Genomic DNA, 19,619 nt, shown 5'->3' with positions numbered 1-19,619 from the left:
TCAAACGTTTGGTAATTTTGAAATATAATCTAAGAGAGGAAACGGGCGCATGTACAGGGGGGAGGGTATTGGGGGTCGAAACCCTTCCCTGACCAAGATAAAAAGAAATTGAAATATATTTTCTGGGGGAACATGACCCCATATAAACTTCACTCAACGCAGTCTATAACCCCCAACCCCGCTGAAATCCCTGCACACGCGCCTTGGAAACCCACTACATTTTAAAAATATTTTCTTATTATTATTTTTTTTTTAGCAAGGGATCATTTATATGTACCACCCTACAGACAGGATATCACATACCATGGCCTTTTATATACCAGTCATGGCGCACTGGCTGGAACAACCCCGCCGATGGGGATCGATCCTAGATCGACCGCGCATTAAAAAAAACCCCCACATTTTTAGGTCTAAGTAATGAATATAAATAACATATAGTCTTCATAAATGTTACGTATATCGAACATACCGCCCTCTTCCTCTACCCCTAGAGCATTATGTAATTATTAACACGCCCTTACATGTAACGTGTATGCCAACCACTGGTCACTGTCAAAATTTCAAGGCAAATCCCCCACCGACCCCTGGAAAGGTATTGCACCATACCTCTATGGATATAAATATATTTTGGAGGTATGAGACGACCCCTCAATCAAGACAGTTAAATTTGTTCAAAATCATGTGAGAAGCTCAGCGCCTGCACAAATCGCGTAAATTCCCAGTTCTACTGGCGTCCTGCTAATTGAAGAAAAACAAGCTGACCATTGGGTTTGCAGTTGACCAAGATAATGTAGATATGCGAGCATTGAGAAACTATAGCGATGTGGTGGGCCTTTTATGTACCAAACAGAACTGGATCATCTATTCTAAATGCTTAAATAATAAAAATATTCCAGACACTGCAGCTTTAAAATCCATTTTGCCTGTCACAAGAGCATGTAGTATTATTAACATGCACCGCGGGGCGTGAGATCTCGTGACAATCGTTTTCTCATTACTATGAATAGCATTTTACAGAATTATTCCTCATTTCTAACAAATCGAAACTAGCTTAATTTTTATTTTCGCCTGGCAGCTTTCAAGTTAGTCCTAGCACACAAAAAGTATATTTTCATAATAGAGAAAAGCTACAAAAATCACTCAGATTCTCGTTTGATTATCGTTGCCCATTAACCTTTTCATTTTTATCTATTGAAGAAAATCGTTCGTGTAATCACTAAAACCACACAAACGACATATTGGTTGTCTGAAAAACTCAAATTTTATGCCCTACATACACATACACACACCACAAACACACACACACACACACACACACACACACACACACACACACACACACACACAAACACATACCACACACACAACCACCACAAACACCACAAACATACACCACACACAGCCACCACAACACACACACACACACACACACACACACACACACACACACCACAAAGTACCTGTACACATGCTTTGTGTTTCAAAACCATAAGTATACATGCTGTATCAAACAGGAAGAAAATGCCAAAAATTAATAAAGGTAATAATTCAAACACTGACAGCTCAATTCAATCAGTTGAGCTCAGATGTCACCTAAAAAGATGAAGCGGTGTCTAAAATGTAGTAGCCTTTTTTTTAAATTATGTTTTTGTTAACAATATTTCATACAGGAATAAATAAATGATTAATGACGCCCCGAGCTCAACGTAAACAACATTTATTTGTCAATTAGTGATGTACAAGAGTGAAAAGTGTTATTATGAATTAATAGTAGTCCATTAATTTGATGTATCTGATGAGTATTGATTCATTTTGGGATCAGCTTGTTGTACATTTGAACAATATGCATGTATTTTTTCCTACAAAGGAATTCTGAAGGTGAGACATCCATAAACGTTTTGTTTTTGGTGAAAATTTAATTAGTGTTTAATTATATTATATCATAATTGTTATAGAATTGTAAATACTAACAGTAGCTTAAAAGAAGATGATTTGTTGTATTTAAAATGACGACATTGTCAAGTTGTCAGATACCAGCACAGTGATAACAGCTAGGACTTCTCTGTGTACATGTTGCTAAACCTGTTATGAGCCTATGGGAGAGTTCTGAAAGGGGAAAGTCAACACACATACTGTACCACCCACTTTTAGTTTGATGCTGTGTGTTGTGTACACATTGTACAGTCAGACTGAATAACTGTGTGCTTTACTGGCTACAAAGTGTCCTGGCTGTGTTGATTACCTGTGGGGAAGACTGACACTGATTTTACAGCTGGTTACATCAGTCCACAGCCCCAAGTGTATTGTAGTAATACATGCAAACTACCAGCTTTGTGTACTTACAGTGTATACAGTAGTGACTACTGTTGTTACTGTTAGACACTGTTACTGTTAAGCTTAATGTTGTGACTGAGGCACTATTACTGTTAAGCTTAATGTTGTGACTGGGTCTACTTAATCTCTGTATATTAGTATGAGGCAAGAAACCAGTCTTGGTGGTGTAGGGGTTAAGCCATCAGATTTAAGGCTGGTAGGTACTGTAAGCCCTTGAAATTCATTGCTGTTTCAAAAATGAAATGTTGCGAAATTGATCAGCAATGGCATTTTTATCATTACATCATTACTGAGTATTTACTTTGTTATTATCTATACTAAATCACTGGCAAAATTATCAGTTACATTTTTAATGGCTCATTAGGCTTGTAATGGTAATTACAGAGACTTCTCTTTCACTAACACCACTGATATCTAACCATTAACCCACTATCCTGGACATATCATCCCAGCTAGCTGAGGTGGTACCCAGGACAACATGCTTGTACTTTAATATAAGCATAAAAAACCCATTTAAATGTATGAGCTCTATATTTGTCCCATGTTTAAAAATATATATATAGAAATATACACAATAATTTCAAAAGAAATACTTAATTAAAAATTAAAAAAAGAGTGTAAATCAGTGATCTTTACCAAAAAAAAGTAAGTAGTAAAAGCTTCCCACTTGCTTAAAAAAACCTAAAACTAATTGGATGAAAAGAGCAGTCTTTCCTTTGAAACTTCTGTTGTTACTGTTAGACAATGTTACTGTTAGGCACAGGGTTCACAGCCTGGTACCAGCTTCAACCCAGAGCGAGTTCTTAAGGGCTCAGTGGGTAGGTGTAAGGCCGCTACATCCTCTTCTCTCTTACTAACCAACTAACAACTAATCCACTGTCCCGGACAGCTGAGGTGTGTGTGCCCAGGACAGCGTGCTTGAACATTAATTGGATATAAGCATGAAAATAAGTTAAAATGAATGGATGGCTTAATGTTGTGACTGGGCCTACTTAATCTGTATACATTAGTATGATAATTGCACACATACTATATTACAGATATATACTGAACAAAAAAAGAAACTTCCGATTTGTACACATAGTATTTGTTGTGTTAAAGAATTCATTGTGTAATGAAATTATATAGGTAGTATTAGCCTTGAGCTGTATTATCAGGATTCGTGAATTTTATTGATTATTTTTGCACTGTTAATCGTCGACAATGTGAAATTCAATTTGCATGTGCATGCATGGTTCGACATGTCCCGTGTAGTATTCGGTCAATTTGTTTTACTTGTCTTACTGACATTGTTGTCAAGTGAACGAAAACGCTTCAAAATTTGTAAAAAAAAAGAAGTTTTTTACATTGTAGCATTTTTAGTATGCCAAGAATACCCAATAATTTACTCGAACGGGCGATTGGCATGCTTGATGCTGGCATGTCGACAGAAGACGTTGCAAGGCATGTTGGGAGTTCTAGTCGAGCGATACAAAATCTTCACGTAAGATTTCAAATGACAGGAAGCACCAACGACTTGCCACGTTGTGGACGTCCGCGTGTTACAACGCGTGGTCAAGACCGCTATATCATGAACACGCATTTGTGCAATCGATTCCAAACTGCCACTGCTACTAATGCTAACACACATGGGCTTCATAATAACCGAATCAGTGGGCAAACTGTTCGTAATTGTCTGCGGGAGAACGGTTTACATGCACAGCGTCCTTACGTCGGATGCGTTTTAACGCAACGTCATCATCTAAATCGTCTTAATATGGCACGTGTACACACTCGCTAAATACGGCGACGCTGGAATACCGTTCTTTTTTCGGATGAATCCAGATTTTCTTTACAACTTGGTGATGGCAGGGTGCGCGTCTACCGTAGGAGAAATGAACGCTATGCTGACTGTTGTGTTCTTGAACGAGATCGTTTCGGGGGTGGGGGTTGTGTCATGGTCTGGGCAGCCATTGCCCATGGTTATCGTTCACCACTAGTCGTCATTGATGACAATTTAAATGCTCAACGTTACTGCGATGACATTCTCGCTCATCACGTCATTCCTCTGTTCCATAACAATGCCAACATCTCGATTTTTCAGCATGATAATGCCACCTCTTATACAGCTAGAAACACTGTAAATTTTCTTAGGACAAATAACATTGATTTCATTGATGACTGGCCTGCTAAAAGTCCTAATCTCAACCCCATCGAGCATGTCTGGGATAGTCTGGACAGACGATTGAGGCATCGTCCCAACCCACCCGCTAACGTCAACGAACTTCGTTAAGCGCTCATTCAGGAATGGAACAATATTCCACAGGCAGAAATCAACACTTTAGTCAATTCTATGCACCTGCGATGCACTGCAGTGGTCAATTCAAGAGGTGGTCATACCCGTTATTAAGTGGGTGTTTTTATTTTTAACCCCTACCACACTTGGTCAAAATTTCTCCCAGTTTCTGTTAACCTATGGCCATGATTTTTGCACCAAACGATACATCATGGAACACTCTTTAAACGCATATATAACAATTATTCCCCCGGTTTGTTTTCATCAAGTAATGTTACAAGCAAAGTTACCGGAAGTTTCTTATTTTGTTCATTATACATTGTACATTGTATAGATTGTTTTTGTAAGCAGAGTAAATATATTTGTGTCTTAACTGTACACATGTAATCATAAACTGAATATCTATATTAATAGGTATACACATTTGATAAAACGTGCAAAATTACTTGAGGTATTTTTAAAACAAATGAGGAAACATATTGTACATGTAGGTACTGTAAATCATGTAATTAATACGTCATGATATTATTGCGTCCGTACATGAGTGAACAAAAATGCGTATTTTTATTAATGCGTCGGGCAAAAGTCCACATCACATAAAAACCACAGTTGTGTTGTTGTTATATTGTTTGGGCTTCATCTTTCATGTTAAAAGAAGTCAGTAGTTGTTTTCACAGCTACTAGTACTACATAATCTGAAGCTAATCGCATGGTGGGTCGACCAGGAAGCCCTAATTACTTAAAGTAGTGTAATTAGTATAACTACACCTTATTGTTAAGGGTATGCCTTGCACTTTTGTGTGGTGATTGCTTCTAATTAATCCACCAGTAGGAATAAAAGGTAAACGGGTCGCTATTACAGGGCACAATATTTCACGCGAACGCAGACATATTATTCTAACAAATGTTTTAGACTGATTTTATACACTTGATGCGCAGCACAGGAATAGACGTTAACAAATGCGATATATTGCAACAGTGACAACTTGCGACTTAAATGCCATGTATAGAGTCAAGCCAAATGGTTTGAAGAAATATGCACGGATTGTTGGTTGTGGTTATACAATTTTCTACTGTTTCATTTTTAAGGAATATATTTAGTAATAAAATTTGTTGATTATAATTTTACGTAATCCAGAAGTGTAAGAAAATTTGAAAAATACTCACATCGCAAAATGACCTTTTTAAAAACAAAACATTTGGAACATCACTGTATTATATAACCGATATGATATTCCAGGAAAGTGAAAATAGAATGGCAACATCGAAACGAAAGAAAGATTCTTGAAGTATTCACAAAAAGACATTTAACAAAAATTGTTTTAGTATTTTGTTTCATCTTTATATTATAAAAGTTTTATTTTATTTAGAAGTATTATAGTAAAATCCTGCACATTTTTTGTATTGGGAATGAGACTAAACAAAATGCGTCAAGTTATTATTGCGTCGATGTGTTCGCCGCATTTTTCGCATTAATTACTTGCTCGCATTAATTTCATGATTTACAGTATATGAGTTGGAGTGGGGTTTCAGTGGGAATGTCAGTTTAAAATTATTACTGCAGTATTTATTTGTTATTGCCAAGCTTTTATCAAATATTACTAGCTGAACAAAACTGCAAATATCTTACCTGAAGAAACTTGGGTTCCCATGTGCTATTTGCAGAGGTCTTTGATAACAGAGTATTGTTTTTCAACCTTGGGCAGTAACAATGGAAATGTGCTCTGATAAAAGTGTCTGTCACTGGATATGGGCCATGAAGCTTGCCTAACAAGTTGAGATTGGACTGTGGAATGTGAAGAATGGGCCATTTTAGCTAACAGGTGAAGCCAGTGTCTGGTTACATCTGATAGAAACAGCTGGTTATTAAATGTCACTTAAACTTGACATATTTCACTTGTCTAGCAATAAATATGTAACTTAATGTGTATTAGTTAATCACATAATAAAATAGTACGGTATATTAACAAAAAAGCAACAACTACTGCTACATACTTTGGTTTTTGGGGTGTTTTTTAAAACCTAGATATAGACCTAGTCCAGCTGTAAAACACTGCTGATATGCTACTGATTATAGGATTGATCACCAATGGTGGTGGACACTTTTATAAGCTATTTCTTGTTCCGGTCAGTGTTCCACAAGTGATTTAGCTAGAGGCCATGGTATGTGCTATCCTGTCTGGGGGGATGGTGCATATAACAAAGATTCCATCTATAATGGAAGGGGGTGAGACATAGCCCAGTGGTAAAGCACTCGCTTGGTTTGGAATCGATCCCTGTCAGTGGGCCCATTGGGCTATTTCTCGCTCCAGCCAGTGCACCATGACTGGTACATCAACGGCCATGGTATGTGCTATCCTGTCTACAGGATGGTGCATATAAAAGATCCCTTGCTACTAATCGAAAAGAGTAGCCTATGAAGTGGCGACAGCGGGTTTCCTCCCTCAATATCTGTGTGGTCCTTAACCATATGTCTGATGCCATATAACTGTAGATAAAATGTGTTAAATAAACCATTTCCTTCCTTCTATAATGGAAAAGAATAGCCCATGGAGTAGAACAAGCAGGTTTCCTCACATTATTTGTGTGGTCTTTAACGATATGTTTGATGCCAATATAACAGTAAACAAAAATGTGTTGGAGTGTATCTTAAATAAAACAGTTCTTTCTTTCTTTCACTGAGACTTTGTCTCACAATAGTGGCTTTGTTTTCATTTGCACTTACTTTATATAAACCACTATCTTCAATTCACATCCTTTTATTTTGCCATATGTTAATCTCTTTTCAATACATGTTCTTTTATTTGGCCACCCAAAATTTCCTTTGCCAAGTTGTCAGTTGTGAAGCATTTACAAATATTTATATTTGGGCTATTATGTGGCAAGTGACTTTGTTCATGTTGGTTCTTGCATGAAGTTTCTGCATCAACAGGTTGGCTGGCATTCTGACAGCATCGTTGTTTGTGTAGTGAAACTCCATTTAAAGGTAAACACAATTTGAATTTGATCGAAAGTACCAAGTGGTGACTTGCTTATTTGCCACTTTTCTAGTGATAAAAACATGTACGCTTTTATTTTCATTTTAAATTTTAAAATTTTAAAACATTAATGAAGATTTCAACCTAAATTAGTTTTAATCACCATTCATGTTTTACTCTGGTATTTACATACATAATAAAACAAATTATAATTTAACAAACAAAATGTTTGCATGCATCTACTTCTTGTGAATGTTTTGTACAGGAAACTGAATTGAATACTGTTACAATGGGTAATTATCTTTCTAAAAAAGGACACATAGTTTTCACAGTTCTGCTCCCTTAATACTAAGAGGAGGGGACATTGCATCTGTTGGCAATTGTTAAGCAGTTAGCTTAATCTAAATATCATTTGTCCATGCAGTCCCGATTCACTACCTGTAACAGTGGAGAAAGGGCAGGCTGGTTGTTTGGCTGATCCTCTCTGCATATTTAAATAGAGCTAGTGAGCCAAGTGTCCAGTGTGTACCTGTCCTGCCGATCACTTACCCTCGCTGGCTTATACCTCACTCGACAGAAGCTTTGTGCTTTTTGGCCCCCCTTCTGTGGATACCTTTTTTTCCCCATTTATAAGCTGTTTGTATTTAATTTAGTGTTTATGCATCTGTACATGGTGTATCAACAGAATTGTTGGAGATATCGGTTTGTCAGTGTTTACTTGGTTGTCTATCACACAATGCAGCCGTTAGCAAAATGTGAGGATTTCGATACCTGCTCGAGGCTGTCAGAAAACTTGAAACACCAGTGCTAAGGTGACGGCTTTTAATGAGGAGGGTCAGCCTGTTTGATTTGAGGCAGAGAATTCTGGGATAGCTGCCCACACTAGAATACCACACTGGTCTGTCTGCATGTAGAGACTGGTATGTGTGCTGCGAAATACTGTGACACAATTTGTGAGCCCACCTTTTGCTGTGTGTAGTTGGGAGAGGACAACCCACAGAGCCACTGGCACAGCTGTGAGGTTTTAAACCCACCACAGCAGTTCCGGTCAGTTGACTCACAGAGAGACTGGTTGTACACTCCCTGCACCCAAACACCCCCAAGGATACACAGTTATTTCCTTGTCCAGTCCAGTGGGTATAGTTCAATAGGAATGTGTGTGTATGTACATGTGTCATGTACCTTTGATTGACCCACTTTTTGTGTGTCATCATGGATCGGTTTTCTGTATTTTGAATCACTTGGTTTGTAAAATAGAGGTGTGTTTTTCTTCACTGGAAAATAGGCCAGCACTGCCTGTTGAATATTAATCCAGTGAAGTCGGAGGACTCACCTGTTTGGAGTGTGGAATTTGTTACTGCTACTAGTTTGTGTGTTATTTCATTTGGATAATTGGAGAAGTTTTTCCTGTGGATAATTTTGTGGAGTACTGGGATTTATTTTTTCATGATGGACAGAGAAAGGGGAGGCTCGAGGTAAGTCGATCATTGTTGTTATTTAGAACAACTTTTGTCACTTGACCTTAATATACATGTAATATGTTTATTAGGTATCCACACCCATGGCGGATACCTATTGTAATTGTTATTTTATTATTGGTTCTGTGGTTGAAGTGTTAGTCATGAACAAAGATTGACAATGTCTGTCAGTATGCTGTTCAACTATTACAGAGTAAGTGTTGTTTTTAATTAGGATGACAAAAACATTGGAATGATGATAATCTTTTCACTTTTAACACACTAACTTTTTTTTACTCATATATTATGTAACACTCATACAGAATATATATTAGTTAAAATTACATGTTATACTTCAAGCTGTGGAATAGATTTTAAATAATTTAGTCCTATATTATGTACATTATACCTGTATATGTAGGTCTGTATATTTATACATGTTTGTATTGTACATTTTATTGGTTATTTAATAATACAAGTCATTTGTACTACCTGTAAATTAACAAAGAATTGCCAGTTAAAACAGCCGTTTCCTCAATACAGTAAAGCACTGTATACATGCATGTATTTTAAGATTTAACAGGGCTATAGCTCTGGGTAAGAAAAATATTTAGCAAAATTGTCTATTAAACTTTAAAAATTGCAGAAATCAACAGTTATTTTCGTTAAAAATGTCAATTATTACATGAATTTTTTCGCCAAATTAAAACAAAATTCACCAATTGCTTTCAAAATTCATAATTAGCGAATTTGGCGAGTGCCAGAGCTAGCCCTGCATGTTTAAATATATGGATTAATATATTAATTTTATGCTAGACATCACCCAAGGCCTCAGGGGAGAATAGTCTAGAACTAACTGAGTTACCTTCTATAAATAAAGATTCTATTATTAATAATCCAACGTAAAGGTTCTGCAGTTTTCTACTCGCTATTCCACCACTCTTTTTCGACCCATTTTCTTTTTCTTCCTCTTTGTTTGCCTATGTAAGTCTATTGTATTTTAACATGTATCCGCATGTAAAATGTAGAGAGGGGTCTTAATAAGGCTAAACGGTCATCCTGTTAACCAATCTCAAAATATTTTTGACAAAATAAATATTGTTTAAACCAAATATATGTAGAAATATATATGTACATGTATATGGTGAATTTTCAACCCTGTACTGAGAAATAGCCACAAACGAATTATATATGTATATATTATACGTACATACATCTTCTCGAGTTTTTATGTGAAACAAGCTTGCACAGTAATTGTTAAGTTATGTGTTGCCTCGAGATATGTTTTCCAAGTGGCTGCTTGAAGTGTCATTTAAATGTACATAATAATGTACATCATGTAGTATAGCTGTGCACTGTTTGACTGCATTAAGTGTATAAAACTTGAATTTAAACTATATTAGATGTATACACGGCTCATACTGGAAAGGAAATGTTTTATCTAATGATGCTAACAAATTTTATATACGGCTATATGGCGTCAGGGCTCATACTGGAGCCAATTTTGTTTCAGCCAAATTTCATATATTTAGATAATTTTCTTGAAAATTGTTAAAAAAGTGGTTAATTTGAACAAAATGTTGTTAACCCAAATGTTATAGCCGCTTTGTATAAAGATTAGTAATTGGCTAATTTGTCAATGGACAGGGTGAGTCCTATGTATATGTTCACCTGTTCACATAACATTTACATACTGTTACATTCCTCAGTTGCTGTAAAAATATTCCATTTATGCAAGCCACATAAATGGAACATTTTTATTTGAAATGTTTATAAATGTGTGAATACAAATTGTTAACAGTAATTTATTACATGTACCAGTACAATATATACTATTTTTTAAAAAGTAAGGGTATCCAGAAATGAGAAAAATAATCAAAGAAGTTTAATGTTGGTAGTGGGTGGATCTATAGTACTAACAATGATAAAAGTGACAAAAGAGGGTACTTGACAGTTATTTCCCAAAGGGAAATTGGGGTTAAAAACAATCAAACAAGTCAACAAGGGTGCATTTAATTCAGATTGAATGTATCCGTCAGTGTAATAAATAAGATTTGTTGATTAGCATGACATGCTCCTAATCAAGTGTCCAATGATAACTTAAACATTGAGGTCTTCTGTCCCATTTTACTTGCATCCATACATGTAGGTATTGTTCATCTAGCATTGATAGGAGCTCTTGATGTCCATATACACATAGTTTGACAATCTCAATTATGGGGAAAGATCATGATTTAGTGATGACCGATGTCATAGTGGCAGGATCGATAGTGATACACTGATACTGATAGTTTGCTGTTAGGTACCGTATATCTTCGCCTGTAAGTCGATCTCGGCTATAAGTCGAGTCCCTAATTTCAAGCCCTGAAAACTTATTTTTTTTATTGACGCGTTTATAAGTCGACCCATGAAAAACAAAGTATAAATATTTAAGTATTTCTTATTTTCAGCACATGAGAACAATAATGTACAATATCTGAACAAAAGAAAATTATTTTACAAACTTAATTTTTCACGTTTTGTACATCACAATAATATTCCAATCAAACTACATAGCATCAAAACAAAATATTCCCTTAGTAGAGAGTGAAAGCTGTTTGACTGTTACTGTATGGCACTGTACAGCATGGTTTTGTGCAAAGACAACAACTTTATTTATAAACACCGACAACAGATCACTACTATAAAACTGAAAGTACATGTATCATCGGTTAATCACATGTTTTGCCGCCATATTAATACATATAAGGAGGATAACTCTGGAAAGTACACTTGTTTTTGTACCAAATGATGTGTGTCCCTATTGCTCTAGTGAACTGCAGAGATCAGTCTATTGTAAGGGAAAGCTCAGTAATATTCATGAAGTTAATCACTGACAAAACATTGTTTGAACAACCATTAATGCCAGTGACCAGATTTCAAAATAAACTCAGGCAACAGGTAGTTAGTATTGTTTACATTTTTGCTATTAGTGATGACTGTTATTTTAACTAAGTGGACTGTTGTCTTGGCATGTGAGTGAAAATTTGTCATTGGCATTGTGTTATTTACCCGTCTCCAAACATGACTATGTTTTGCTATATCAACAAAGAGTCACTGAACTCATTCAATAACATAACGTGATCATTCTCATGTAAAACAATTTATTTATCCAGTTTTTATAGTTGGTGTCAGCTCATGGCTGCAGTGTATCGATCAAAGGTCAGGTCACAGGGTTTTATGTGCACATTTTAGCGCACGCCTTATCAATCAAACATGGAATCACACACATATATATATGGGCTATATTGCAGCAGTTCCTAATGGCCTGTCCAGTAATGCAAACACCAGCACCCCTGTATAAGTGTGCTAATTTGATTGGCTGTTTGACTTCCTACAATCTAGGTCCTGATGAACCAATGATTTGCTGGATACATGTTGTGGATCTAGGGCAACCTGAATGGGGTTGATTTCAATGTTTTGTGTTTGTAGGAATCTGTTACGGAATCTATTAATACCAGATTGTGATACACAAAGTGTATTGGCTACGATATTCTAATATGTACCCTTTTAAAACCTGGGTTAGAATTTTTAAATTATTTGGAAATAAGTAATTAGTCTTGATAGAAAGGCGAATATAAAACATAGGCGATGGCAGGCAATAATTGCAAGTAATATTCTTTTAAAAACAAGAATCTAATTTTTGAAATTAACAATCCATGACTACAAATTTTACATCCTAGATAGTCTGAAGGGCTGGCATCAATTTTACAATTTTGTTTTATTAAATTACCATCTCAGTGTGCAGTGTATACATGTAGTACATTGGGAAACATGGTGACAGGGCTTTAGATCTCAATAATTTGGGCACAATTAATGAGGACCTTTGTCTTTCCTGATTACAGGAAGGTCGTTTTAGTTTTGTACTGTCATTAACAGCTGCTGGAGACTTATCAGTATTCACAAATGCATTTCAAGTTATTTTAATCTAATTAAATTTACCATTTTAGTAGTTTTGAGTTGAAATGTTTTGTTGTCAGCATGTTTGTAGTTAATTTGGCCATGATTGTTTGGGGCACAACATGTATCGCCTCGACTTTGATGCAATCCCTGGGTAATTTGAAGGCCACTTAAATTTAACAACAGTGTGGTGAACTGGTTTTTAACTAGGCCTACTAACCACCATAATTTTATTGTTAATTTTTCAACCTAGAGAATCTGTAAGGTGACCTTTTTTAAGACAGGTGACTGGTTCACTGTTGAATAAAATGTTTGCTTTTAACAGCAGATTTGACAACTCCATATATATTGTTTATCTAATGGATGTATACACATGTACATGCATTTACAGGTATTGTTTAGTTTTGGCGCGTATTATTCACAGGCATACCACTGTAACAAAGCAGTCGACAGTTATTTGTGATCGCCCATGAGATGGAAAATAATTGGATGGGCAGAATAATGGGAGGTGATGTTGCCTTGGTCAGTAACCTACATTGAATATACATGATTGTGTAGACCTGTGTAAAATACAGGATGGAGAAAACACCTTTCTGAGATATAGAGAATACTACATGAGCGGCTGTTAGTTAGATAACCATTTATCTTACAACGAGTATTCCATTTCTAGCAGTCTATTTGTTACATAACTTCAGAAAACAATTTTAAAATAATTTAAACACATTTCCCAACTAAAATCTATGTATGGCACTAGCGCTTATAGTTAACTTGTGTGTCACAGACAAGTCAATTTCAAGTTAACGTGTACGTCATAGAGTGATCAATTCGACATGCTTTTTATTTCATTGGATGGTATGGCATTGGTGACCTGGTCATCACCTAGGAGCAGCCAGTCATATGTATATGTGTTAACAAAAATAACAAATGATATTCTCACCAATGGGTGTATAAGAACTTGTATTAAGAGGACCAACTGAAACCTATGATGTAGCTGAAATAAGTTTTAAAAAAAACCTGACAACGTTTTGTTAGCGATGATTGCTAAATTAACCATGATTTTATAAATTTGTTATTGTTTGAATTATATACAATATTAAAATAATTCAAGGTAAAGTAAAAAAAAGACAAAAGAAACATTCCAAATAGTAGTCACCTACTGTGCTATGGGTTTTAGAATTGACCCCTCACCCCACCCCCCTTGTTCCCAGTTGACCTTATAGGTTTTCCTGTCACAAACTTAATAATACATTGTAGTTGTGCATTCTCGTAGGTCCCTTTCCTTCCAATGTGATAATTGTTTTGACCAGAGCTCTCTTAAATTAACATAAAATTAAGACATTATTTGTTAATGTACTGCTGTATTAAAAAACCCATTACACATGTGTACAGCAAAGACAATCCAGATATAGCTACTTTTATACATATGCACCATTAGTTTACATCCAATTGATTGCTTATCACTTTCCTGGTACCATGTACATCTATCACTAAAGAGTATTCTTTGCCAAATGAGAATGGCACAGATGTTTGTAATTCTTGTATGGTTGAGAAGTAAATATATATTTAGGATCATAGTTATTGATATTAGAAATATGTTCTTAATAAATAGCTCCCTGAAAATGCTTTTAAAACTATCATTATTATATTGCCGATGTGAAGTAAAACCTCTCCTTCACCCCTCCCCCCTCCCCCCCCCCTTCTTTTTGGCCAATATACATGATGTATTTGATCATTGTACATAATTGTAATAGTTTGAAGATGTTTCTGTGATACAGCTTGAAAATTAGCCATTTGTTCCTACCTGTATTTTGCTATCAAATTGGGGTTTAAAGTGTTAAATGATAAGGATCTGAAAGGTGAATTCAGACACTTACATTTCTAGATAGCTGATCTTTGTTTATTTTAGTTGCATGCTGTAGCAATACTGGAATTTTGTCAACCACTGTTGTGTTAACCTAGATATTTTTCTTGGCTAAGATAAATGTTTGCATTTGCTGTATTTGTGATAATGTGTCCAAGCAACAGCAACTGCAGCAGAGGACACAATTAGACTTTTGTACACGTCTACCGGTACACCCATATCAGATTTTATAAAGTCACAGTATATTATACCACAACGTTACATGACCAGGATATATGGGTGTAATATGAGCTCAGCGAGGACAATAATCAGTGAATGTATTGGTAACTCGTATACCAAATAACATCTGTCCGGGTTAAAGTCCAAAGTGCATCTAGATAACTTTTGATAGCACAGTTAATACTACCAGTTCTGCCATTAGTAATAAATGTGACAGTGTTCTCCACAAAAATAATAATTTTGTGGACAATAAATGTATGCAATTTTATTTCATCCATTACCGCTGATGATGAATAAATCAATTTGCTCTGGTGGTGTTGTTAAACAAAACAAACTTTAAACTTTTCCATCACCACTGTAAAGAACCTTTGTACTTGAAATATGTACATGAGACCTGTAAAACTAAGTATACAGTTTTGTGTGAAACTATGTGTTCCATATCAAAAATGTTCCAGATAGAAAGTGAGCCATGAAATGTTCGACTTTCTTCAGTTAATACTTTGGAGGTGGTGTTATAGTACCATATTCATATATATGGGTCATACATGTAGCTTGGTTGATATCGCATCAGTAGTATTTCAAGCTCTGGATTGAACTATCTCCGACTATCACACTTTTTTTCCATGCTACAATTTACTACACGGTATTTATTTCTGAGCCAATTGATTTCTAAATTACGCACAAAGTAGATATATTTTTTTAATTTCCAAAACACTTTTACTTTTCTTTTTACGTCAAACCAAACTGAAATTATGAACAAAAAAACAGTTTTATAGGAGGATCGGATGGACTATAGATGTAGACAAAACATTTTTATGTATGTCCAAGTGGACAGCAATGAGAATTGAGGTATTTTTGTTGATTTTATTATTATTATGTGCAATTTTGACTCTGGGAGAGCGCATAGTAATCGGTATCAATAGCTGAAGTGCAGTTTTTTCCTTTCACATTTTACACATGCATGCACACACACACACCTATAAAATAAGCTGGTGTGTCGAGAAACAAACATTCCTTTCCTTTCAAAAATGAAAATACCATTATAAACAAGAGATACACACTTATTGTAGTTAGATATCAAAGAAAATAGGTCACCAATTTGTGCTTTGATTTAATTGTATGACAGTTCTGTCACCAACCATTGACCATGTGACCTGCTGAACTTGTATGTCAGACAGGTAGTATCTTTCATACTGTATCCAACACACAATGGATACACACAATGTCCTTTGAAACAGAACACTGACCATGCACAATACACATGTGTTTAACAATTCTGTAAAGAAACTGCATGGTCATGGATACATAGACACAGTTATTCTTTCAGACTTAGATTGTGACAGGACATTTTATGAATAAATATGTGCATTATAGTGATGTGGAAAACCCCTAAAAATTATATTACATATATATATATATATTTCAAACTACATATCAGGGTTCCATAGACCTATAGATTAGCTGTATGCCACAGTGATGGCAACCTCATTGAAGGTAGGGCTCACCTACACCAATAATGTTCACCAGCTGGATTTATATGCAGACATGACCTGAAGAGTTGTCTTTCCAAAGAATTAAAGTTAAACATGTCGGTAATAATCTTATTCCTCAGTTTCAATAATGAAACATATCTGCAGTATATACCTGTATGTAACAAAAGTATTCTAAATAGCGTTTAACTATTTAAACTAATTATTCCATTGCAGAATCCATAATTAAAACATTTTGTTCAATCTTATGTAATTATGAACTTACCGCCATTATACGATAAACATAATAGTCTTATTCAACTTACCGTACTAGCACAACAACAATGCTATACGACCCTGAGTTATAACCTCCACTGCAGAATTATCTCCCCTTGCTGGATGTATAACCTACACCCGCGCATGGGTAGACCGTATATCCTCGTTTTTTGATTCTGCAGTCCTCCATTGCAGTCGTGTTCGAGTTCTGTAGTAACATTTTTGTAAAATTGTCAGATTTGTATTAATTTGTAATTTTATTTTACTCTGTCATACGAGGTCTTTTGGGTAATTTACACAGGGGGTTAATGTCTGACACGGCTTCCTCGGGCTCCAACCGGTTGGTTGTGTGTGCCGAGGGGGGTTGTCTTAAACGACTGCCCCAGTTTGATCAGCATTTGTTATGTCGGGCATGTCATTCTTGTTGTTTTGAACGCCAGTGTCATATCTGTGTAAATTGGTCCCCCTCCACGTGGGGGAAGGCTAAGAAGCTGTCAAAAGACGCCGAGCGAAAGAGGATGATTAGACGTGAACGGGACGGGCGGAGCACAGTGGCAACCTCCGGGGTCGTGCTCCATACCGATTTGCCGGCGGTCGGCAAGTCGGTGTCCAGTTCAAAGAGCTCGCGGACAAGTGGTAGGCGCAAGGACGCCTCCTCGTCTGTTCGCGATCTTCATGGTGATACCAATAAACCCGAAGCGCCGTTGCTCCCTGTTTCGGCTGAAGCAGGGAAGGTTTCTTCCAGGTCGGGCTCCGTTCGACCTGGGGATTTGCTTTTGCCTCCGTCGGTGGAGGCGGCGCCGGTTACGGTTGTAACAGGGGCATCCGTCGGAGGGAGTGCAGTCGTGGCAGGAACGACTGTCTCTCAGTTCCGACTCCCATCTTGCTGATGGGGGCAGGGTTATCGGTCCTTCTGTGGAGGGGTCGATTAGCTCTAGAATGAAGTCCGCTTTGCGGCGCCGTTTGGCTCACCAGATTTCTGGTGCAGGGTTGGTCGTGGCGTCCGAGGGAGCCGTTTCGGTGATCGAGCCACTTGGCGAAATCGCGAAGTCTTACAACGTTGTCTCGGTCACGGAGCCGGGTGGCGTTGTTTCGGGTGCAACGCCAGTAGGCGTCCTGTTGTTGGGGCGCCTGTACAGCGTCATCAACTTTTAGATCGTTTGCATGTGGCTACGTCAACTGGGTTGGCTAATCCACACGTGGTACATTGGGTTCAGAATTTGGCGCAGGATTCGTATGTGTACGAATTTCCTGACGGTCCGGTTCAACCGACACCACCAGTCCCGTTGTCTGTTTCGGCAGGGATCGGGGAAACTGCAGCTTTCTTGGGTGCGCCTGTGTCTACACTGATGGTCAATCCGGACCTGTCAGATCGGGGTAGAGGTTCCAGACGTTATCCCTCGACTGCGTGGGCGGAACCTTTCGTTCAGGGTCTGATGGTTTCGGGTCGCCAACGCAGGTTTTCACTTATCTCGGGGTGGTTTTCAACCTTGTGGAGGCGTCCGTTCTTCTGACGGATTCGCGACTTCTGGTGGAGCAAAGTGTGTCGGTGCGCACTCTCCATGTGTTGATAGGCCATCTCGAATCGCTGGCGGCGCTGAATGTGCAGTTCAGACGGTTCAAGAGACCGCTTCAATGGCATTTGTCCCGAGTGTGGGATGGTCTCAGCTGGGATTTGGTGATACCATTGGGGCCTTGGTTCATTCTTCCGATCCAAGAGTGTCTAGTGGACAAGTGTATGTCCCAGGCCGTTCCTTTACACCCACTTTCTCCAGAGTTGGTCCTGTTTACCGATGTTTCCCTCGAGGGGTTAGGTGCACACCTTTTGGATCAACATCTGTCAGGGGTGTGGACTCCTTCAGAGAGGAGTCGTCACATCAACCTGTTGGAGATGGAAGCAGTGCGTCGTGCTTGTCTCCATTTCAGGACTGTTATTCGACATCGTTGGATTTTGTTGAGGTCGGACAACACGTCGGTTGTTGCGTACCTCAATCGGTGGGGAGGCACCAAATCCCAGTCATTGAGTCTTGCGGCTTTGGAGATTCTGGAATGGTCCGACGATTGGGGAGTGGTGTTATCGGCCAAACACATTCCTTCGTCCGTGAACGTCTTGGCGGATGCTTTGAGTCGTCGTTCCCCGGTTCAGACGGAGTGGATGTTGCACCGGACGGTGGCTTATCGAGTTCTTCAGTTGTGGGGGAGTCCTCAACTCGATATGTTTGCCACTCGCCTGAACAGTCAGTTGCCAGTGTTTGTATCGCCGGTACCAGACCCACTGGCACTGGAGTACGATGCGTTGAGCATGGACTGGACGGGACTGGATTTTTACGCCTTTCCCCCTCCGGTTCTGCTTGGCAAGGTTCTGGCAAAGATCAGACAGCAACCTTGTCGTGTCATGCTCGTAGCCCCGAGTTGGGCAGCTCAAGCCTGGTTTCCTCCGCTCCTGTCACTTTTAGTGCAGGAGCCGGTGCGGTTGCCGTTGATACCCGATCTGCTCAGTCAGAGACTGCGTCGGACAGAGTGGCATCCGAAGCCGGAGGTTTTCCAACTTCACGCATGGCGGTTGTCGGGGTTTCCCTCCGAAACCGAGGCTTTTCTAAACGGGTTGCTGAGCTCGTCTCCTCGTCGAAGCGCCAGCTAACAGAGAGGGTCTACCAGTGTCACTGGCGCGCTTGGGTTCGTTGGGCGACTGAGAGGGACGTTGATCCCTTGTCGCCTACTGTTAATGATTTAGCTGAGTACTTTCTGGCTCTTGTCCAAGAAAGACAGTTGAAGGTTCAAACAGTGAGAAGTCACCGGTCGTCCATTTTC

General features: G+C 38.0%; 1 protein-coding gene across 9 annotated transcripts in view; it reads left to right on the top strand.

The window, feature by feature from the left end:
* Window positions 1-19,619, top strand: part of LOC121371168 (protein numb-like) — a 96,614-nt gene that overhangs the window by 21,824 nt on the left and 55,171 nt on the right. For 2 of the 9 annotated variants that reach the window (XM_041496857.1, XM_041496850.1), the window contains exon 1: window positions 8,134-9,062. The exons of 1 other annotated variant lie outside the window; for it this stretch is intronic. In XM_041496857.1, the coding sequence (XP_041352791.1) occupies window positions 9,034-9,062 (29 nt within the window). In that variant the 5' untranslated portion in view covers window positions 8,134-9,033. Of the gene's footprint in view, window positions 1-8,132; window positions 9,063-19,619 lie in introns of those variants that run through there. 6 more of the 9 variants (XM_041496849.1, XM_041496852.1, XM_041496855.1 and 3 more) reach the window with 4 other exon arrangements.

This window comes from Gigantopelta aegis, chromosome 4, assembly GCF_016097555.1.
Source record: "Gigantopelta aegis isolate Gae_Host chromosome 4, Gae_host_genome, whole genome shotgun sequence".
In the NCBI taxonomy this organism is placed as follows: Eukaryota; Metazoa; Mollusca; class Gastropoda; order Neomphalida; family Peltospiridae; genus Gigantopelta; species Gigantopelta aegis.
The sequence above is the reverse complement of the archived record's forward strand: the minus strand, read 5'-3'. Positions and strand labels throughout refer to the sequence as shown.